The 24382-nt window shown below is 42.5% G+C and overlaps 2 protein-coding genes across 2 annotated transcripts in view; one reads left to right on the top strand and one right to left on the bottom strand.

Annotated features, from left to right (window-relative positions):
- wfs1b (Wolfram syndrome 1b (wolframin)) overlaps positions 1 to 18383 on the bottom strand; it is a 43780-nt gene extending 25397 nt beyond the window's left edge. Inside the window, exons 1-2 of the mRNA XM_063046685.1 lie at positions 18119 to 18383; positions 5801 to 5886 (exon numbers count right to left, since the gene is read on the bottom strand). Of these exons, the coding sequence (XP_062902755.1) occupies positions 5801 to 5886; positions 18119 to 18368 (336 nt within the window). The 5' untranslated portion in view covers positions 18369 to 18383. The remainder of the gene's footprint in view (positions 1 to 5800; positions 5887 to 18118) is intronic.
- Positions 18384 to 22562: 4179 nt separating this feature from the next.
- LOC134345663 (uncharacterized) overlaps positions 22563 to 24382 on the top strand; it is a 52082-nt gene continuing 50262 nt past the window's right edge. Inside the window, exon 1 of the mRNA XM_063046686.1 lies at positions 22563 to 22894. Coding sequence (XP_062902756.1) covers positions 22623 to 22894 — 272 coding nt within the window. The 5' untranslated portion in view covers positions 22563 to 22622. The remainder of the gene's footprint in view (positions 22895 to 24382) is intronic.

Here is a 24382-nt window from a genome sequence, read left to right on the forward strand (position 1 = left end):
ATAATGAGGCAGCCTACAGAGAAGAAGTCATCTCCCTGACACAATGGTGTCAAGAAAACAACCTCTCCCTCAATGTCGTAAAAACAAAGGAGCTGGTTGTGGACTACAGGTGGAATGGAGACAGGCTAACCCCTATTGACATCAATGGATCTGGGGTTGAGAGGGTGAACAGCTTTATGTTCCTCGGCATAAACATCACCCAGGATCTCTCGTGGTCTGTACATACTGGCTGTGTGGTGAGAAAGGCACAACAGCGCCTCTTCACCTCAGATGATTGAAGAAGTTTGATTTGAGCCCCCAAATCCTAAGAACTTTCTACAGGGGAACAATAGAGAGCATCCTGGCATCACTGCTTGGTATGGGAGCTATACTTCCCTCAATCGCAGGACACTGCAGAGAATGGTGCGGATAGCTCAGCACATCTGTAGATATGAACTTCCCACCATTCAGGACATTTACAAAGACAGGTGTATAAAAAAGGCCTGAAGGATCATTGGGAACCAGAGCCATCCCAACCACAAACTGTTCCAGCTGCTTCCATCCGGGATGTGGTACCACAACATAAAAGCCAGGACCAACAGGCTCCGGGACAGGTTCTTCAACCAGGCCATCAGACTGCTTAATTCATGCTGACACAACTGTGTCTACAGTTATATTGTTGTACATACTATTTACCATAAATTGCACATTGCACATTTAGACAGAGACGTAACGTAAAGATTTTTACCCATGCATATGAAGGATGGAAGTAATAAAGTCAATTCAATTCAATAAAAATTAGCAACAGCAGCTGAGCAATGAAACTACAATTAGAGTAAAATATCACACTTGGAGGAGTTTCAAGATGGCGGCGCGGTGAAAAGTCTGCTTTGCTGAGCTCAGCACCGCAACACTGATAATTTCGCATATAAACCTATCCGTTTCAACCTTTTTTTTTTAAATGCTCGTGTTGGATTTAATGACATGAATATTAATAGAATTTTTCTTGAGCTGCTTTAACACCATGCCATCGAAAGGTACTAAAAAGGTGGCCAAGATGGGCTGCACAGAGCGCTCGCCCGGGGCTGAGGAGCGAGCTGCTGCTAGCTATGCTAACACATTGGACCCTGCTTTTTGTCAAGTAATTCAGGAAGTTACGGAGAACATATCCAAAATGATGGACGAGAAGCTGGCTCCACTCTCTCTAACACTTCAAAACCACACACTGGAGCTTAAAAATCTTAATACAAGAACGGCCGAAGCCGAGGGCCGAGTCTCCACGGTAGAAACTGTAGCTGATCAGGCCCAAAGCCGCATCCGGGCGCTAGAAAAGCAAGTTCAAAGCCTGTCTGACTATATCGATGATCTTGAGAACAGAGGTAGGAGAAAGAATATATGAATCATCGGTCTACCTGAAGGTACAGAAGACAGCCAACCAGCGAAGTTTTTTTGAGGGCTGGCTGGCCTAATTTCCTTGATTTGGAAACCAAGGCTGGACGCATTAAAGTGGAAAGAGCTCACCGTACGCTGGTGCCAAAGCTGGGCCCAGGCCAACGCCCTCGACCTGTTCTTGTGCGGCTCCATAATTTTGGTGGTAGGCAAAGAGTGATGGAGGCTTCGAGGTGCTGCGGGACTGATGCCCAGGCTTTAATATAGGAGGAATCCAGGCTTATGTTTTTTCAAGATTTTTCAGCAGCTGTTATTCAGAAGTGCAAGGAATTCAATCAAGTAAAGAAGCAGCTGAAAGAATCCGGAATCCAGTACTTTATGTTATACCCAGCAGTGCTGAAAATCATCTACAACAGGACCACCAAGATATTTGATTCTCCTGGCAAAGCTAAAACTTCTGTGGACACATTGGGCTAAAGAATGTATACAGTATATTGTGTAGCCCTGGTTATGGATGATAACATGCTCTGTGGTCGCTTTATTTCACCTTTTCATTACTCAACAGCAAGATATCTTATAGGATGGGTAACGTGTTTGTTTTGATTGATACAGTCTATTTGATTAAATTAGCGGTGCTGCTCCAGCCTGAAGGAGTTTAAATATGACGGTAACAAATTGGTGGATTGATAAATTATGCCGTTTTTATTTTTGACTAGGTTAAATGCCATATTGGCAGTGGGGCAGAATATAGGGTGCTAGAAGGTTCAGATATCCCCTTTAAGTGTGGGGTAATTCCTCTTGTTCAGCGCTGTTGGCGCTTTGATTTTTTTGTGTTTTTTTTTATTTACGGTACTTATTGCTGCTCAGCTGATCTTAAGTCAGGTTTCTTCTCCTCCGGAGTCACATGATTGTTATAAAGGGTTATGACCAATAATACAGTCGGCCCTCCTTATCCACGAGGGATTGGTTCCGGGACCTCTCGCGGATACCAAAAAACGCGGATGAATAAGGGACTTTATTCAACCTAGCTCAATGCGGTGGACCTTAGGACCCTAGGACCCAGCAGAACCCGGACCTTTTTTAACTTGTCTCAGTGTGGTGGACATTAGGACCCGGCGGCGGAGCTCTGAATCCGCAGTATTTCTGTTCACAAAAATAATCACGATCACAATTGAAAATAAAGTGAAAATAATAAAGCGGTCGGAAAGAGGTGAAACGCTATTGGTCATTGGAAAAGCGTTAGGCTACAGTCGGTCAACGATCGGAACAATTTTAAAGGATAAAATGAGAAAGGCCCTGCCCCGATGAAAGCTACAATTATTTCTAAGCAATGCAGTGGCTTAATTATTGGGTTTTGGGATTTTGGGCTTTTGATCCTCCACATCATCCCGGCAGGGATGGAGAGCAATTGGTCACTGGATCGAACTCGGGAATTTCCAAGCCCGGCGCTGAAACATACGTTTCTTAAGTGTTTTATATGCATAGAAAAGTAAAATATATACTATATACTAAAGGTAAACGTTTGACTGACTGACGCTAAATAATACCGGATGTACCCGTTCCGACTTACTAAGTAAGAGAACTTGCGGTTTTTTTTCGATCCCGATTCAAGATAACCTACGCACATCCTCCCATATACTTTAAATCATCTCTAGATTACTTATAATACCTAATACAATGTAAATGGTATGAAAAATAGTTGTTATACTGCATTGTTTAGGGAATATGACAAAAAAAAAGTCTGTACATGCTCGAACAACAAGTGCTGGAAGAGCACTTCCAGGTTTTCTCGATTCGCGGTTGGTTGAATTCGCGCATGTGGAACTCGTGGATAAGGAGGGCGACTGTATATTAAAATTGTGCGCTTGGAACATTAAGGGGAGTCATTCAGCGATCAAGAGAAAGAAAATCCTACTAATTCTGAAAAAGGAAAGCGTGGATATAGCCTTATTGCAGGAGACACATTGGTGGTTTCCTTAGATGCAGAAAAGGCCTTTGACCGTGTCGAATGGCCATGTCTTTTTTTCACTTTAGAACGATTTGGTTTGGGCAATAATTTTATTAAGTGGGTGAAGCCCTTTGGCTGCGATTCTCACTAATGGTATTAAGTCGGATAATTTTAGTACTCTGAGGGGCAGCCGGTAGGGCTACCTTTTATCACCACTACTTTTCACACTAGTCAGCGATTGATTGGCTGAGGCTATTCAGCGAGACCCCAAAATATCTGCTGCAGACATAGGACTAAAGTCATATAAAATTACATTGTATGTGGATGATGTTCTAATTTTCTTATCAAACCCTGCTACATCAGTGCACCACCTTATAAGTGTATCAATTCATTTGGCGCCTTTTCAGGTTATAAAATCAACTTCACTAAATCAGAGGCTATGCCTCTGGGGAATCTGCAGCGTACCTGACACTGAGTGTTTTCCCCTTTAAATGGTCGCAGATAGATTTTGTTTACTTAGGCATATTTTGCACACCTACTATTCTTGTTCAAAGCAAACTTTACACAGTTATTTGACAAAATCAAACAGGATCTTGAGTGATGGAGCACTCTTCCCATTTCTTGGCTTGGCCGAATATCCTTGCTCAAAGTGAACATTCTTCCTCGTCTGCTCTACCCAATACGAATGATTCCAATCATTTCTACCCAACAAATACTTAAAAAAATAAATGGCTGGTTTCTTTCTTTCATCTGGAACAAAAAAAAAGACCCTGTATTAAAATGTCTAAGTTACAGCTTCCCAGTAGTCTAGGGGGTCTGGATTTTCCAGACATCAAAAAATATCAATCAAGTTCCTTTTTATCTAATGTGATTGACTGGGTTTGCAGGGACCCCTCCTCAATTTGGCTAGACATTGAAGCTTCACAAGCAAAATGCCCTCTTATTAATTTGTTTTTCCTCAATAAGATGAAACTAGTTAAGGAATATTGTCGCAATCCAATAACAATTAATACATTCAGGGCTTGGAGGGCGGTGCGACAAATTGAGGGCAACACAGCGAAAATATCACCCTTCACTCCAATAACCGGCAGTCCAGATTTTCAGCCTGGCATAATGGATTCTGGATTTAAACTTTGGATTTCTAAGGGTATTTTCCATCTAGGAGATTTGTCTGATGAAGGAACGATGATGTCTTTTAGTCAAATAGTACAGAAATTTAACATACCCAACAAGGATCTTTTTCGTTTCTTTCAGATAAAAGATTATATACAGAAAAAAAATCATCATTGTTAACTGATTTCTATAGTTCTGACATAGAAAAGAGGGTGTTTCGTTCTGAGGGTGAAGTCTCTATTAGTACTTTTCACAGCATCCTGAGGGAATGTTCTTGTGGAGAGGCTGAGCTGTGAGTAGAAATTACAGCTGAAACATGAGAAGACATCTGTGATAATGCAAAGAAGATTTCAGTTTGTAATAGAACAAAAGCATTGCAACTCAAGATTCTGCATAGAGCCCATCTGATTCCAGATCGTCTCTCTATATTTAAGACAGAGGTATCTCCAATGTGTTCTAAATGTAAAGTAAATACTGGAACTTTCACCCACTGTTTTTGGACTTGTCCCAAACTTCAGGCATACTGGAGTGATATTTTGGGTGAAATGGAAAAGATTCTGAAGGTGGAGCTTGAACTGGACCCAGTGTCTTTTCTCTTAGGCTTACCCAGCAGTCGCATTATTAATGCACGTCAAAAAAAACTTCTCAACATCCTGACTTTTTGTGCGAGGAAGAACATTTTACTTTGTTAGATATCTGATAATGCCCCCGGACTTTTTGGTTGGCATAAATTAATCATGAAATACATTCCTTTGGACTTTTTGACATGCATGGTACACTCAAAAACAAAGAGTTTTCATAAAACATGGCAACCTTTTCTGCAGTATATACAGTAGATGTAAACCTATCTGCTATACTAATTAGGGCTTTTGTATAGGATGTTGTGGTGATATCTATATTTCGATGGAAGTGTTCTGATACTTGATATCTGTGAGGGGAAGAAATGTAAATGTAAGTGTATCTGGAAATTGAAAGTTCTGTTATGCTGAGCAAAAAAAATAATAATTTTTAAAAAATCACATTTAAAGAATAATATTTTCCCAATATATACTACCCCAGCCATGTTTGTGAAATTAAATGAAGCTTCAAATTGTCTAAAAAGCAGACAAGATGCACCAGTCAAAAGAAAGTTTCAGAATGTATAGAGTATGCTCACAAAAATATTGATATGTGACTATGCTCATCCACATAGTGTAGGTGGGCAAACAAAATGGATAATTCCACAATAATTCTCAAGTCTTTGATTATTTCCTTTCTTAATCATGTAAATATATATGGAGGTTGTTGACATGAAGGAAGATTGCGATTATATGAGCAATAGCTGAGTACATTTCAATCACCAAACTTCTTTGCATAAAGTTCATATTCCACCTCAGTCTGTGCTCTTGCATCACCATCTCTGGCTCTCTGTTTCTGTTCCTCTATTGGTACGTCTTCTTCCTCATTTAGTGGTTCCTCTAAAAAACAAAATTCAAACAGACAAAAAGGAATTCAATAATCTCATCGATCAGCTTTATCCTTCTTTAGTGCAAAGCCTAACACTATGCAACTGTTCTGGCACAGATGAACATTAAAATTATAGGTTAAAAAAGACACACCATATTGCGAAGGAGCTCATTAAGTACTAGATATTTGAACAGTTAAGATAATACATTACATACATGTGATAACATTCTGCCAACTGTGCAAGGCATCTATTACATGAGGATCACTAGAGATGACAACAGTGGATTATCATAGGCCAATAGTGAACAATGAGAACTCACAAGCCGAAATTGCTTTTTTCTCCTGAGTCAGTATGGTGACGATCTTGCTCTATTGAATCACTTGTAACTCTATCAAAGAATAGGGTATTGTAATCAAGAAAATACCTTTCAATTGTCAAAGAATAAGATACGGAAAGGTATGAAACAAAAGAACCTAATGAGAATCTAAAGGGCAAGAAATACAGAAAACAAGAAGCTGCCTGCAAACACAGGGCAAATGTTTAAAGACAGTTATTCAAACTTGGGGGGGGGGGGAATGTTTTAAATTATTTTTGGTGAAGGTTTCTTATGGTACACAAAAAACAATCTAGACCCAAGAATTGAAAGTCAGTTTAAAAAACTGCAAATACTACTGTTCTTTGTTTTGAAAACAGGTTGCTAGGTGTGGTTAATATAGAAGATCAAGACAACATATTAATAATATTGAACAATGTATATTTAATTTGTAATTAAACTTCAAAACAGACCAGCACAAGATTGCACCTTTTTGGATAAATAAATAAAACCTGGATTTCTCCTAGGATGTAGATGTTCAAGTGAGGAAAATAATATTTGAAGATAGGGTTGCATGATTCAACAATTCATAAAAAATGGCAGTATAAAATAGTCTAAGACAGTCTCTTAAAATAGGGGATGACTCACTTCCACTCTGGTTTTGTGGCTTACGAGATAATTGACGAGATCAATGTGGAAACCAGAGGCTCTCCTGCAGATGGGACATACTGTGCCTGACTAAGCAGGCAAGTGGCTGGGTAGTCGTGATGGTTTGCATTCTCTCTGTCCCTCATACAAGGCTGCTGTATGGTCATGATACATGAACTTAAGATTCTCAGTACCAGCACTGATATACCTTCTCCACTTTGAACCACCAGATATGCCTGAGAACCAGTGGGAATGTTTTACCAATGAGGCTTTGAATAATTTCTTTCCTTCACCTGGTACTCTCTTCTATGCAGTGAGCTCAGAGCAGTTGATTTCTGTAGAGTCTGGTGGTGGGCATGCAAATGATGTGATCTGCCTGGCTGAGCTAACAAGGGTCTCAATGCTGGGGATATTAGTTTGAGGTATTAGATAAGTGATACAGTATATGTATATTGAATAAATTAAAAATAGTGCAAAAAGCAGAAATAATATCACTTATTCTTCTATTGAGTTCAGAGAACTTTGCAGACATACAATTGATGGTAACTGGCATCTGCTGGAGATATCCTAGAACTTGTAAGCATACAAGAAGCAGCAATCACTGCTGTATATGAATCGTGAGTTGTGTGTGAGGTCAGAGGTCTTTTGAGTGACCAAAGGTTGTTCTGGCACATTGAAAACAATAGCAAATTTCATCACTGATAACTTACTTTGCTAAGTGACTCCCATGATATGAGAAATGGTGTGTATTTTCCAAAGTCTTGGCATGAATTGTTACCATAAGAGAACATGGCTGAACGGTGGGTCAGGTTGGTGAAGAGTCTCTAACTTGTAGATGTTGCTTGTACAATCTAGCCTCTTGTAAGCTTCAGTAAATGAGTTGATAACTTAGAACTCTCACTCCAGGCTTACACTATCATAAGCTTAGTAATTTTATAAATTGGTTTATCATTGTAACATCAAAATCAGGTTTATTATCACCAGCATGTGCTGTAAAGTTTAACTTGGTAGCAGCAGTTCAATGCAAAACATAATATAGAACAAAATAACAAAATAAAATAATAATAATAATAAATATAGAAACATAGAAAACCTACAGCACAATACAGGCCTTTCGGCCCACAAAGTTGTACCGAACATGTCCTTACCGTAGAAATTACTAGGCTTACCTATAGCCCTCGATTTTTCCTAAGCTCCAAGCTTCTTATCCAAAAGTCTCTTAAAAGACCCTATCGTATCCGCCTCCACCACCGTTGCCGGCAGCCCATTCCATGCACTCACCACTCTCTGCGTAAAAAACTTACCCCTGACATCTCCTCTGTACCTACTCCCCAGCACCTTAAACCTGTGTCCTCTTGTGGCAACCATTTCAGCCCTGGGAAAAAGCCTCTGACTATGCACATGAATAATGCCTTTCATCACCTTATACACCTCTACCAGGTCACTTCCCGTCCTCTGTCGCTCCAAGGAGAAAAGGCCAATTTCACTCAACCTATTCCCATAAGGCATGCTCCCCAATCCAGGCAACATCCTTGTAAATCTCCTTTGCACCCTTTCTATGGCTTCCACATCCTTCCTGTAGTGAGGTGACCAGAACTGAGCACAGTACTCCAAGTGAGGTCTGACCAGGTTCCTATATAGCTGCAACATTACCTCTCGGCTCCTAAATTCAATTCCACGATTGATGAAGACCAATACACCACACGCCTTCTTAATCACAGGGTCAACATGCGCAGCTGCTTTGAGCATCCTATGGACTCGGAACCCAAGATCCCTCTGATCCTCCACACTGCCAAGAGTCTTACCATTAATACTATATTCTGTCATCATATTTGACCTACCAAAATGAACCACTTCACACTTACCTGGGTTGAACTCCATCTGCCACTTCTCAGCCCAGTTTTGCATCCTATCAAAGTCCCGCTATAACCTCTGACAGCCCTCCACACTATCCACAACATCTCCAACCTTTGTGTCATCAGCAAACTTACTAACCCAACCGTCCATTTCCTCATCCAGGTCATTTATAAAAATCACAAAGAGTAAGGGTCCCAGAACAGATCCCTGAGGCACTCCACTGGTGATGAACCTCCATGCAGAATATGACCCATCTACAACCACTCTTTGCCTGCTGTGGGCAAGCCAGTTCTGGATCCACAAAGCAATATCCCCTTGGATCCTATGCCTCCTTACTTCAGAATAAGCCTTGCATGGGGTACCTTATCAAATGCCTTGCTGAAATCTATATACACTACATCTGCTACTCTTCCTTCATCAATGTGTTTGGTCACATTCTCAAAAAAATTCAATCAGACTCGTAAGGCACGACCTGCCCTTGACAAAGCCATGCTGACTATTCCTAATCATATTATACCTCTCCAAATGTTCGTAAATCCTGCCTCTCAGGATCTTCTCCATCAACTTACCAACCACTGCGGTAAGATTCACTGGTCTATAATTTCCTGGGCTATCTCTACTCCCTTCCTTGAATAAGGGAACAACATCCACAACCCTCCAATCCTCCGGAACATCTCCCGTCCTCATTGATGATGCAAAAATCATCACCAGAGACTCATAAATCGCTTCCCACAGTAGCCTGGGGTACATCTCATCCAGTCCCGGCGGCTTATCCAACTTGATGCTTTCCAAAAGCTCCAGCACATCCTCTTTCTTAATATCTACATGCTCAAGTTTTTCAGTCTGCTGCAAGTCATCACTCAATCACCAAGATCCTTTTCCAGTGAATACTGAAGTATTTATTAAGTACCTCTGCTATTTCCTCCAGTTCCATACATACTTTCCCACTGTCACACTTGATAGATCCTATTCTTTCACGTCTTATCCTCTTGCTCGTCACATACTTGTAAAATGCCTTGGGGTTTTCTTTAATCCTGCCCGCCTAGGCCTTCTCATGGCCCCTTCCGGCTCTCCTAATTTCCTTCTTAAACGCCTTCATATTAGCCTTATAATCCTCTAGATCTCAAACATTACCTAGCTCTCTGAACCTTTTGTAAGCTTTCCTTTTCTTCTTGACTAGATTTATTACAGCCTTTGTACACCACGGTTCCTGTACCCTACCATAACTTCCCTGACTCATTGGAATGTACCTTTGCAGAACTCCACACATATATCCCCTGAACATTTGCCACATTTCTTCTGTGCTTTTCCCTGAAAACATCTGTTTCCAATTTAAGCTTCCAATTTCCTGCCTGATAGCCTCATATTTCCCCTTACTTCAATTAAGTGCTTTTCTAACTTGTCTGTTCCTATCTCTCTCCAATGCTATTGTAAAGGAGATAGAATTATGATCACTATCTCCAAAATGCTCTCCCACTGAGAGATCTGACACCTGACCAGGTTCATTTCCCAATACTAAATCAAGTACAGCCTCACCTCTTATAGGCTTATCTACATATTGTGTCAAGAAACCTTCCTGAACACACCTAACAAACTCCACCCCATCTAAACCCCTTGCTCCAGGGAGATGCTAATCAATATTTGGGAAATTAAAATCTCCCATCACGACAACTCTGTTATTATTACACCTTTCCAGGATCTGTATCCCTATCTGCTCCTCGATATCCCTGTTACTATTGGGTGGCCTATAAAAAACACCCAGTAAAGTTATTGACCCCTTCCTGTTCCTAACCTCCACCCACAGAGACTCAGTAGACAATCCCTCCATGGCGTTCACCTTTTCTGCAGCCATGACGCTATCTCTGGTCAACAGTGCCACGCCCCCACCTTTTTTGCCTCCCTCCCTGCCCTTTTTGAAACATCTAAAACCCGGCACTTGAAGTAACCATTCCTGTCCCTGAGCCATCCAAGTCTCTGTCATGGCCACAAATCATATCTCCAAGTACTGATCCACGCTCTAAGCTCATCCGCTTTGTTCACAACACTCCTCGTGTTAAAATAAACGCATCTCAAACCTTCGGTCTGAGCACATCCCCTCTCGATCACCTGCCTATCCTCCCTCTCGCACTGTCTACGAGCTTTGTCTATTTGTGAGCCAACCTCCTCTTCCCCAGTCTCTTCAGATTGGTTCCCACCCCCCAACAATTCTAGTTTAAACTCTCCCCAGTAGCCTTAGCAAACCTCCCCACCAGGATATTGGTCCCCCTGGAATTCAAGTGCAACACGTCCTTTTTGTTCAGGTCACACCTGCCCCAAAAGAGGTCCCAATGCTTCAGAAATCTGAATCCCTGCCCCCGCTCCAATCCCTCAGCCACATATTTATCCTCCACCTCATTCTATTCCTATTCTCACTATCGCATGGCACAGGCAGTAATCCCAAGATTACTACCTTTGCGGTCCTGCATCTCAACTTCCTTCCGAACTCCCTGTATTCTTTTTTCAGGATCTCTTCCCTTTTCCTACCTACGTCACTGGTACCAATATGTACCACGACCTCTGGCTGTTCTCCCTCCCACTGCAGGATACCCTGGACGTGATCTGAAACATCCTGGACCCTGGCACCTGGGAGGCAAACTACCATCCAAGTTTCCTTCCTGTCTCCACAGAATCGCCTGTCTGACCCCCTAACTATAGAGTCCCCTATCACTACCGCCTTCCTCTTCCTTTCCCTACCTTTCTGAGCCACAGGGCCAGACTCCGTGCCAGAGGCACAGCTACTGTTGCTTCCCCCCAGTAGGCTACCCCCCCCAACAGTACTCAGACAGGAGTACTTATTGTCAAGGGTACAGCCACGGGGGTACTTTCTAGTACCTGACTCTTCCCCTTCACCCTCCTGACTGTGACCCACTTGTCTGTCTCCCATGGCCCCAGTGTGAGCACCTGCCTATAACTCCTTTCCGCAAATAACACATGTAAGCCTACTTCGCCTTGTCCCGTTACCGCCTAAGCCCGTTGAGCCAAAGCCCTATCACTCTGCTGCCTCTCACTCCTCTTCCCGCTCTGAATGCTGCCCGCTGGATATGGCAGTCTTCCTTTTAAACCTTTCGCCATCCAAGTTATGTGCCTGCGCAGTCTCGCCTCCCTTTTACCCCAACACTCACAGTCTTCTTGCTCCGAATCAAAAACCGTTTAAGATTCCTTGCCTTTTTAAACCTTTCGCGCTCTAATGGATGACGTCATGCGCCTGCGCAGTCTCACCTCTCTTTTACCCCAAGCAGTAAAAAACTGCCTTTACTCCGGAAAACAGCCGTTAACTCGCAGCCTTCTTGCTCCGAATCAATAAGTAAGTAAAACAATTATAGTATACGTATATTGAATAGATTAAAAATCATGCAAAAACCAGAATATACATTTAAGAAGTGAGGTTTTGTTCAAGGGTTCAATGTCCATTTAGGAATCCGATGGCAGAGGGGAAGAAGCTGTTTCTGAATCGTTGAGTGGGTGCCTTCTGGCTTCTGTACCTCCTAACTGATGGTAACAGTGAGAAAAGGGCATGCCTTGGGTGCTGGAGGTCCTTAATAACGGACATTGCCTTTCCAAAACACCGCTCCTTGAATATGTCCTGGGTACTTTGTAGGTTAGTACCCAAAATGGAGCCGACTAAATTTGCAACCCTCTGCAGCTTCTTTCAGTCCTGTGCAGTAGCCCCCACATACCAGACAGTGATGCAGCCAGTCAGAATGCTCTCCACGGTACATCTACAGAAGTTTTTGAGTGCATTTGTTGACATAGCAAATCTCTTCAAACTCCTAATGAAGTATAGCTGCTGTATTGTCTTCTTTATAACTGCATCGATATGTTGGAACCAGGTTAAATCCTCAGAGATCTTGACATCCAGGAACTTGAAACTGCTCACTCTCTCCATTTCTGATCCCTCTGTGAGGATTGGTATGTGTTCCTTTGTCTTACCCTTCCTGAAGTCTACAATCAGCTCTTTCATCTTACTGACGTTGAGAGCCAGGTTGTTGCTGTGACAACACTCCACTAGTTGGCATATCTCACTCCTGTACACCCTTTCGTCACCATCTGAGATTCTACCAACAATGGTTGTATCATCAGCAAATTTATAGATGGTATTTGAGCTATGCCTAACCACACAATCATGGGGATGTAGAGAGTAGAGCAGTGGGCTAAGCACACACCCGTGAGGTGCACCAGTGTCGATCGTCAGCGAGGAGGATATGTTATCACCAATCTCCACAGATTGTGGTCTTCCAGTTAGGAAGTCAAGGATCCAATTGCAGAGGGAGGTACAGAGGCCCAGGTTCTGCAACTTCTCAATCAAAATTGCGGGAATGATGATATTACATGCTGAGCTATAGTCGATGAACAGCATCCTGACATAGGTGTTTGTGTTGTCCAGGTGGTCTAAAGCCGTGTAAAGAGCCATTGAGATTGCATCTGCCATTGACCTATTGTAGCAAAAGGCAAATTGCAACGGGTCCAGGTCCTTACTGAGGCAGGAGTTCAGTCTAGTCATGACCAAGCATTTCATCACTGTAGATGTGAGTGCTACCGGGCGATAGTCATTAAGGCAGCTCACATTATTCTTCTTAGGCATTGGTATAATTGTTGCCTTTTTGAAGTGGGAAGCATGTACCAAGGTATATTGAAGAGCTTTTGTTTAGCATGCAATCCATACGGTACATTTCAATACAGAAGTATACTGATGTAGTATCAGACAAAATAATGACAGTATGGAATAGCTGTTACAGTTACAGAGAAAGTACAGTGCAGGTAGGGAATAAAGTAACACACACAAAATGCTGGAGGAATTCAGCAGGTCAGGCAGCATCTATGGAAATGAATAAACAGTTGGCATTTCAGACCGAGACCCTTCATCAGGATCATGTCATAACCTTGCACTTTATTGGAGTGCAAGGTCATAACAAAGTAGATTGCAAGGATAATCTTATTGTACATGGAGACTGTTCAATAGTTTTACAACAGTGGGTCAGCAGCTCTCCTTTAGCACCAGCGTATGTGCTTTCAGGTTTTGTATCTTCTGTCTGATGGGAAGGGGTGAGAAGGGAATGTTCAGGGTAGGTGGGGCCTTTGATTACATTGGCTGCATCACTGAGGAAGTAAGAAGTGGAGGAGTCCATGGAGGGAAGGCTGGATTCCATGAATCGCGGTACACGTACTACAGCTCAACTACCGAAGTTCTGAACATTTGCTCACTGCTGTAGGAGAAGAGATGCACAATTGAGACCAGAAAGTCTTAAAAAAAAAAGTGATGGAGCAACAACACTGGTCTTATTTGTCCTGATTTTCAACATCATTTGTAAGGGCCATCACTCATATGCCACCTTAAAATTTATGAAGTAGTCCAATCTGTGTGGGCAGCCAAATTTGAGAATACTCCACATTCCCTCACTGTTAATGGGAATCAATATTTAAGTGAGGTCAAAATTTGCTCTCTGTACTTCTAAGAGTTGTAGTATGGTGAGGATTCTGCCCACACCCCCTTACTTTCAAGGGTGAATGTGCATTGAGATGCAGAACCAGGCCTTCAGACAATGGGTTGTGGTCCTGACAATGGCTTTCCCTGGAGCAAACAGTAGAAAGACCCAGCAGTAGTTACCACAATTAATTTGACTCTTTCCTTGAGGATAATTAGGATTAAAATTAGGATAATTAGGATTGTGGCTTCTCAAAGGTTTACAGGTAAATCCCCTTCTTCATGAATATGGATGAGTGTGGATTCAAGATTTGCATTAAGGAGGCAGCATGGTCCTAAAGTGGCTTTTTGTTGAGTTTGGGCCTTTCGACGTTCAGTTGTCAGGAGTGGTGGCCAAGCTGGACTGGATAAGCTGCCGTAGAATTCCTAGGAGACTCATATCAAAGCAGTATTTGAGGTGTTGAGGTATTTACTATCTGTCCTTGATAATATTTCCTCTATCTGTGGCTCTCAGTGGCGTGGGCCTCGTGTGCTTAACAGCAAAATCAGAATTAGGTATTAGTATCACTGACATATATTGTGAAATTTGTTATGTTGCAGATGTACAGGGCAATACGTAAACAACTAAATTACAATAAGAAATACTCATAAAATTAAATAAGTAGTGCAAAAAGAGAGCAAAAATAGTTAGTGTTCATTGACCACTCAGAAATTGGATAGTGGAGGGGAAGAAGCTAAGTCATTGAGCGTGCATCTTTAGGCTCCTGTACCCCATCTTTGATGGTAGTAATGAGAAGAGGGCATGTCCAAAGTGATGAGGGCCTTAAGGATGGATGCTGCTGCCTTCTGAAGATGTCCTCATCGTTGGTGTGGCTACTGCCTATGAGGGAGCCGGCTGAGTTAACAACTCTGCGGCTTTTTCCTGGTCCTGTGCAGTGGCCCCTTCATATCAGCATTGAGGTATTCTCATATATTGTGCTTGTCTCTAAGTTACTGAGCCTCCAGTGATTTTTCTACTCCAAATGTTCTTCAGGTAATCGATTTTCTGCCGGAGAATAGCTTGTTTTCCCTTGAGGAATGAGTGCAATTTCCAATCCAGAAATATCCTGTCTTAATCTCCTGATTATTCTCATCAAACTCATCCTGCTTTTCTTGTAGAGAAGCCAGGAGTTTCCGTACAAGTGGTAATCATGACTCAATTGAACGGCAGCTCAAAAATTACACTCTAACTTGGTGGTTCCTGTCAGACGGTTACTAACAGATTTTTTTTGTGAGGGATCTTCTGAGAAGATCTACCTTTATGGCACACCTGAAAATTGATCAGTCGATCTTCTAGTAACAATATTGCCACTATTGCTGAAGATCTGCAGCCAGGTTAATGGAAGTAACAAAACAGATTAAACACTCATCAATCCAGCAATCACCAAAAATAACTAGGTAATTAAAAGAGCACTTCAGTTCACTTATGGAAGGAACACCAGTCATGGGTTGACTTACATTTTCAGAAGATATTTGACAAGGTTCCAATCAAAGGTTGTTGAGCTCACAGTGTCGGAGAACACAAGGGCATCAACAGAAAATTGGCTAGCCAACAAAAAACTGATTAGGCATAGCTTGGTCTTCTGCTAGTCAATAAAGTGAAGATCCTATTGTTCAAAAAATAAAGTAGAACATTATCTTGGAACTTAATTAATCAAATGGATCATGCAATTTCTCATCATGGTTCTTGGCCCAAAACATCGACTGCTTAGTCTTTTCCATAAATGCTGCTCCTTCAGCATCTCATATGTGTTTCTTGCAGTATCTAATGGGTTTTAATGTAAAGGATGCTTTACAAGCTCCACATTTGCTAAGATAATCTAAAACTTCATATCCTCCTAATTGCATGAGATACATTTGATTTCAGAGGGTATCTGATTATTTTTAGCTACATTACTTATTGTTAGACAAAAAGCTAAGAATAATCCTATTCCCTTGCATTAATAAAACAATCTGTGTTAGGGAATGACAAGCCAGATAGCTTCAGCATAGCTCAAATGGAAAAGCTTAGATTTTAGTTGACAGAGAATTACTTTTACTGTTGGTGAGTAATGGCATTGGAATCTCACCAGAACCTGAACAGAGAAGTACTGGGAAAGCATGTATGCAGCTGAATGGACTGTGCCCTGCCAGGGGTGAACTACTTCTGCAACTAGCTTGTTTTCACTCGAACATTGTAAGCAAACAAAAAAAAAATCGAACTGACATAAGAAAGCAGATGCATTTAAAGTGATTTCTGTAAGATGAACAATGAGAAGATGTAGTTTCAGTGTGAGATGATAGTTTTTAAAAACTTTAATGTAGTTTTCAAAACAATTATCAATACCACAAGAGATTTGGCTAACAATGGAAATCCACAGCAACACACGCAAAATGTTGGAGATCCAAATAAAAAGATTTAACTGCTGCAGCCCAACAAAAGCAAATGAAAAGGAACAACAAGCCTCATTTGACAAACACTATCATGCAATAAGTCCAAGCATGATTAAGTGGCATTGGTCCATTGGCATTTCACTACAATAATCCACTTGAATATTTAGACAGGCAAAGCAAACATCAACTAAGCTTCATTGCTAACATTTGAGGATGTGATAAACTCTGGAAGAACATCTGTTAATGTTGGATTCATTTAAATGATTAAAGGTTTTTTTTCAAATGCCACAGACAAACTTAAAATAAAAACAATCACTGGAGGAGTTTGTGTAGTATAAACATGTCAACACTAATACTCTTGCCAACTATTCTCCACCACCATGGGAAAGAAAGCTGCACTGGTGCACACACAAATCTGTAACCATATCAGAGACTTGATGAAGGGCCTCAGCCTGAAACATTGACTGTTTCTTCCTCACCATAGATGCTGCCTGACCTGCTGAGTTCCTCCAGCATTTAGTGTGTGTGGCAACAATTATCAATGCTGGTTTGGCTTGTTCAAATATCTTTAACTCTACAAAACAGTGCTTTGATCAACTTTAACATTGCTTCCCCTGCCCTTTTCTCATCACCATTCACCCCACTTCCTCAGTTACCCTTAAATCACTTGTTAGGGTGCGCTACTGCATGCCAATTGATGCCAGTGAAGATACACACAAAAAACATCTGACTATTACCTATATAATCTTATTTCCATGACTTTCTATTTATTCTGCTTTAGTTACATTAAGTGCAACTGGAAATTATTAATTAGTGTTGGATAGGGTTGAACACTAAGGAAGGCCTTGGTCTGTGTTTTTGAAACATGCTTCCAACATTCTTTGTTTTAATTGCAAACTGCTATTACTTTTCCCCTTAAAACCTTTAGGAGATTTTGTCAAATGTTCTGACAACATAGCATTGTTTGACAGCATTTTCACATTCTTCATCCAAGAAATCCCAAGCATCTTGGATCATTCAAGTCTTGCTTATCTAGAGTTATGTTACAGCGCCTGATGCCCAATTTGAAAGGGGCTGGTTGGGACAGGGATGGGGAAAAGTGGAACAGTGCCATCATAGTTGCACCCTTTTAATCACCCAGCTCCGTTGAAGAAGGGTTACATTGATTGGAATCTCCTTTCACAAACGCTGTTTGAGTGTGTGTGGTTCATTTTGAATATCCTGCTGTTTAGCTTAGAATAAAAAAAATGAACTAATAGTTACGTTTGCAAACCAAGAACTTTAGGTAAATAGGAAACGTACTGTTGTACGAACATTATTTTTTTTAAAAGCGTACCACACCTTTCTCCTTACAAGGACTTTCCCGCTTACAAGCAATAAAGATTTGTAAAACCGATTTTTACGGTCACAGAAGCCGTGTCCTTATAGTGTTAGCTTTCTGCACGTTGTATAGAAGAATATGTTCCACTTGTGTTTAGGATAGACTACTAATACGTTTGGAGTCGGCCAACTGTTGAAGCGTTTTAGGTGGACAAGGTGCAAAATACTAACCATTTTCTGCTGCCGCTTCCGTAAGGGTCACAGCCTCTGATCCATCCCGATGCATATCTTCAGCAGCAGCATTCAGCTGTGACTTGCCGTGCTGCGGGACTGTCAGCGGCTCTGGGTCCATCGCCGCAACCTCCGCCCGCCCGCCGGCCGCGCCTGCTGCGGCAGTCTGCCCGACCCTGTCAGACCAACGTATTCCGGACCTCTGATTGGTGCAGTCATCGGAGCCCGGCGTTCCGCTGACGTCATTCATCGGTGTCGTCCCCAGGCGTAACTTCAGCCAATCGCGCAAGACAGTTCCTGCGCGTGGCGGATATATAAAACATACAGTCCGGAAAATACAAGCAAGTAGCTGGTAATGAAGTAGATGAATGGGAATGTCGGTGGGGACTTTAAATTCCCGTTACAAAGATTCAAGTTATTTGTTTTTTTGTAAAAGGAACATTACACCCAGGGGTGCAGTGCTATTTTTTAGGTGCCGGAGCTGACAAAATGTTTTGCCATTTCCAATGTCCTGGCCATATATATGTCACACCCAATTTGTGTACCTGCTAATTTCATGTACTGGGTAACTTCCTTGCCCCATTCACGTAATGAGCAGGTCGTCGTGGCTATCCCTCAAGGTCGAGGATGTTGTTCTTCGTTCTGAAGAAGTGGCCCACAGAGTGAAGACGCCTATGCGTGTATTTGTTTAAAGTGTACTTGATGTTGCACTCCAAGAAGCACACGATACTTCACAAATCAACCAACTGATTCCAATGGCATGGAAACCACGACGATTGGAGCTGATGGATTTGTTGCAGGTAGAAAAATAACAGAAATAAAGTAAATAAGTTTTTTACACTTTTAGCCACCTAAATTGGAACCAAGTAATCAAGTATGAAAAAAAGAACGCCTAATGAACTATTGCTAAAGCCACGAATATTGCTGAATATTAGTATCAAAAGCGGTAGGTTGGCCACTGTGCCTCTTGCAGAAATGGTCGGACCGGAAGTGTACCTGTGTGCGTGGATACTCACAATATCCTCAGACGTCGGGTTATACATGGTTGGACCAATACCCTGTTTAGTCTTTAAATATGTAAAAAGTTAAAGAAGCTTGAATCTTTACATAAATTATTATTGTATCTATACGAATAAAAATATCGTACTTTGGCAGTGACAAATGTTAACTGGGGAGGTTTGGAAATGCGTTTCGTCTCGTTCATTGCCTCACTAAATTACTCTTTTTCCTATCAACACAAAGAGAAAAAGAACCTCTTTGCAATCAACTATAGTTGGTGGAACTAGGCCAAGGGGTTGATCCGCTATTAATGATTGTTGAAATGACATAAAACTAGCTTATAGCCTAGAAATATTTTTCCCCATTTGGCTTATTAAAAAAAACTAAATTTATCCAGGTGTAGAAAAAGATCTTGGATGATTACCTTGAATATTTCATCAAAATCAGGCTGAAGATAAGCGAGCAGTGAATTTTTCTTTCATTATTTTTGACTTTTAACCTTAGGTTTCAATGTTCATTCCTTGCTTAATATAGCTCCTACCTGCAATCCAATGGTACCCCATTGGAAAGAGCGGAAAAATGCTCACACTTGTGTACTGTATTTCCCAGCTTCCTGGGAAAATGGGTCGAGTGAGGAGGAATTTCGCAAATACCTAAATAAAAAACAGTCACAGCTCCAGGATTTCACCAAAGACAATCAAATATCCTAATGTTATTACTGGTATTTTCCCTACCAGCCACCATCCCCTCTCTCCAACCCCTGCTTCCGTAAAATTCCCTCTATTTAATATGCGGCCGCTGTTAAATTTCCCATTTGTTTATTTTGACTTTTTTTTACAGGGTGCCAGAGCAGTGCTCCAGTGAGCTCCAGCAGCAATGCACCCCTGATTACATCCACAACTGATCTCAAGTTATATGGCAAAGCTTGAACTAGAGCCAATGGTAATATTTCCAGGTGCTCAGTTGCTTAGTTGGGTGTGATTGGATTACAGGTGGGAGGCCATTTAAACCAATATATATATTGCTTTAATCAGATCTGCCTTTGATTATGAATGGGTCATTCACATACCTATGGGTCAGCCTCGCCTGCAATCTTAAAGCCTCTAGAGAAAGTTCAAGTCCAAGCATCGAGATTATGTTATGGTGCTATTATATTGTGGTGGCATTACTGGTAGAAATGGGTAAAGTACCCTTACTGTTGCAAAGGGCAGCTGGAGGAAGTGGACCCAAGTGCAGGACACAGGCATGGAGCCAGGACCTGGACTTGAACTTGGACTTGGACACGGACACGAAGTGACAGAATACCTAACTCGGAGTAGCGGCAAATGGCTGGACCTACTCAGCTGGAAACGAGACAACTAAACCAAACAATAACAGACAATACGTATCTTGACACAAAGAAGCTCATGAAGCAGCAAACGGCCAGTAATCACTTGACTGGACACGAAGACTTGACTTGGACTGAGACTCGGAGCCTTCAAAACAAAACAATGACAGACCACTCGCATCCCAGCTCGCAGCAGCAGCAAAACGGTCAGCAACACTCAGCTGGACACAAGACGACAAAAACAAACAACAGACGATGCGAATCTTGACACGGAGAAGCTCATGAAGACGGTCCCTTATTCTTGGTGGGTCAGAAAACGGTCCCTTATTCTTGGCAGCGTGGAACATTCATTGCTGCCCTGGCGATGGTGACAGACCAGCCCCGAGTAGCTGTAAGCCGGGCTTTTATCCTGCTGGTTCGGATGAAGATCAGGTGCCCTAATCAAGGAGCCTGGTGGAACACGAGGAAAACGAAATTAACTGAAATGAGTAGTTAACGGACCAGATCATGACACTTACATTTACGCAGGTTACAGTCAGCAATGGTTTATTGCTCTATGTAAGAGAACATAAAGTTGGTCATTCAATATTGGCAACATTACAAGAGTTTTTGGAGCACTATATCGGTAGGTTTTCAGAATTGGGTGGATGGAAAATGAATGGGCGCAAAACCCTGAGTTTTTTAATGTGGAAGGTGACCCCAGTGTACCCTTTTCTGTCACTCCATGGTTTTTCCCTTTGCCTGTGGTTGATTTGGGCTTTCAGGAAAAGATCACATTGAGAAGTGATTGTATATCGGGGAACAGGAAGTTCAGCAATTTATGCATGACAGATATTATGAATTTTTATAATTCGACACAGATGGTTCAAAAGATCCAGTGACAGGTCATTCAAATGTATGTTTATATTCCAAAGTTTTGGGTGACTATTCAGAAAAGATTATTAGACAAGGTATCAGTATTCACATCTGAGATTATTGCTGTCATTTTAGCCATGGAATAGATTGACAATGAGTATGCCCTGATTATGTACTTCTATGCTCCAATTCATTCTTGGTCTTGACATGTCTTAAAACAGGTACTGTATTTCAAACTGTTTCAAACAGGTATGTCAGACATTCTTCTTGAGATTGGACAGCTGTTGAGGCTGGGTGCAGGCTCGTGTATTCATTTCTTATGGGTCCCTGCCGTGTTGGGGTTGAAGGAAACTAGGTGCAGACATTCTAGCCAAGCAAACACTTAAAATTAAGGATATAAATATAGTCATGCCTTTGCACAAGGAGGAGGTGAAAGCCATAATTAAAATGTCTGTTTTATCACTAAGGCAACAAAGTTGGGATAAGGAAGAAAGAACAGCATTGATATAAAATTCTGAGAATGGTGGGAAGTCAGCTGGGAGATAGCTATGAAAGGAGGGAATATGTTATACTTTCATTTATGTGTTGGTCATACTAGGTTGCATACTTCGTTCAGAATTAAAATGCATGATGTGGCCACTTTTAGGGAGTGCAGTTATCAAAAAACGGTGCAGCATGTGTTTGAATGCAGTTCCTCCGAGGTGAAAGGAAACATCTGATTGCTCAATTGAGATCTTTGGGACAAACACAGTGGAAACATGGAAAATTTGTTTAAGTGCCATTGCCATCATAAGTGCGTATTTGACTTTTTGAAAAACATTAGACTTTCGGTGGGCGGGGGAATTTAGTAACACTTTTTCATAGATGATGCCTGGTCTGCTGAGTTCCTCCAGCATTTTGTGTAGGTTGCTATACATCCTGTCTCTTGGTTCCACGCTTGAACTCAGTAGGTGGCGGTAACGCACTATGATGTTCTGCCAACCGCCATTAAACTTTACAAGAACTGGTTTCCGAGACTTTTGCATGCATCCACTCCCACGGGAAAATATGCCGTGAATTATGGCTTTTCATCAAAGCTACATGCACCCTAACCCTAATGCAATTTTTATCACCACAATGATGGCGAATACTGTACGATTGCCAACGCAAATCGCGCCCGAGCGCACGCCGTCTCTCTGCGGTTAGGGCACTCGGCGCGCATGCCCGGCGGTCCCGCAGACGTCCTCCTGCTCGCTCGCTGTAGTTCCACTTGGGGTCGCTGGGTGTGCTCGCGGTCCGGGTCCGGGTCCCGGGCTCGCGATCCGCGTCCGCGCCCGCGCCAATATGGATCTGGAAGCGAGCGGTAGCGAAGGCTCCGGAGCTCGGGACTCGCAGGCCTTACCCCAGCCCGATTACACGGTGTCTCCTTTGGCAGCGCCGTCGTGCCAGAAAGCGGCACCGGTAGTCAGGACGGACCCGGTGGCCGACGCCAGAGGAGGGAGAGGCGGCGGTGACGTGTCGACCTGCAGCGGCAGTACTGGAGCCCGAGAGTCGGACTCCTTCATCGGGACCGTACCCGTTACCGTCTCCCTGGAGAACGTCGACGGTCAGCACAGGTACGGCCAGGAGCGGCATTGAGAGTGCCGCTAGCTTTGTAGCACCCGTAAGGACCAACGGAGAACGGAGTCCGTTCGGCCCGACTATTCTTTGTTGATATTGATATTTCATAATTTTCCCTCCCGTTCCGTGTACTCTTGGCGGATCTTCCCGTCTTTTGAGTGCAGGATCCGTTTCATTTACCACCCACCATCTAAGTGAATTGCCATGTGCCGGTTTCAGTTTCCATTCGAGAAACTTTAGCTGAAAGATCTGAGCTGATGAAATGCTGGAGGTGCTGCCTTTGGATGACAGCCCACACTGAGATTTTGTCTTCTCTCACGGGTTCTAAATAAAAGAAACCGATGTCAATATTTCAAGGGGAAGGGAGGTAGTTGGCAATAGGGCAACAGGCACAAAATACTGGAGGAACTCGGCAGGCCAGGCAACATCTATGGATAAAGATAGTCAACGTTTCCGGCTAAAATCCTTTGGCAAGACTGGGGGGAAAAAGCTGAGGAGTAGATTTAAAAGATGGGGGGAGGAGTGGGTGAAACACCAGGTGATAAGTGAAAAGTGGAGGGAGAGAATTGGAGTAAAGAGATAAGTTGATTGGTGAAAGAGACAGAAGGCCATGGAAGACTGAAAAAGGGGGGAAGGAGCATCAGAGGGAGGTGATGGTCAGTCAAGGAGATAAGGTGAGAAAGGGGAAAGGGGATGGGAAATGGTGAAGATGGTGGTGGGGGCATTACCGGAAGTTTGAGAAATCGATGTTCATGCCATCATGTTGGAGGCTACCCAAAAGGAATATAAAATGGCCTCATCACGACAGTGGAGGAGGTCATGGATGGACATATCAGAATGGGAAGTGGAACTAAAATGGGTGGCCACTGGGAGATCCTGCTTGTTCTGGTAGAGAAAGTGTAGATGCTCAGCGAAGCAGTCTCCTAATCTACATCAGGTCTCACTAATATACAGGACGCCACACTGGGAACACCGAACACAGTAAATGATCCCAACAAACTCACAAGTGAAGTGTTGCTTCACCAGGAAGGACTGTTTGGGGCCCTGAATGGTAGTGAGGGAGGAGGTATAGGGGCAGGTGTAGCACTTGTTTTGCTTGCAAGGATATGTGCCAGAAAGGAGGTCAGTGAGGAGGGACGAATGAACAAGGGAGTCATGTAGGGAGCGATCCCTGCAGAAAGTGAGGGGGAGGGAAAGATGTGTTTGGTGGTGGGATTCGGTTGGAGGTGGCGGAATTTTCGGAGAATTGTGTACTGGACATGGAGGCTGATGTTGTGGTAGATGAGGACAAGAGGAACCCGATCCCTTGTAGGGTGGTGGGAAGATGGGTTAAGAAGACGGGTGAAATAGAAGAGATATGGTTGGGGGCAGCATTGATAGTGGAGGAAGGGAAGCCCCTTTCTTTGGAAAAGGAGCACATCTCTTTCATTCTGGAATGAAAAGCCTCATCCTGAGAGTAGATGCGGCAGAGCCGGAGGAATTCA

This window comes from Mobula hypostoma, chromosome 4 (assembly GCF_963921235.1).
Source record: "Mobula hypostoma chromosome 4, sMobHyp1.1, whole genome shotgun sequence".
Lineage (NCBI taxonomy): Eukaryota > Metazoa > Chordata > Chondrichthyes > Myliobatiformes > Myliobatidae > Mobula > Mobula hypostoma.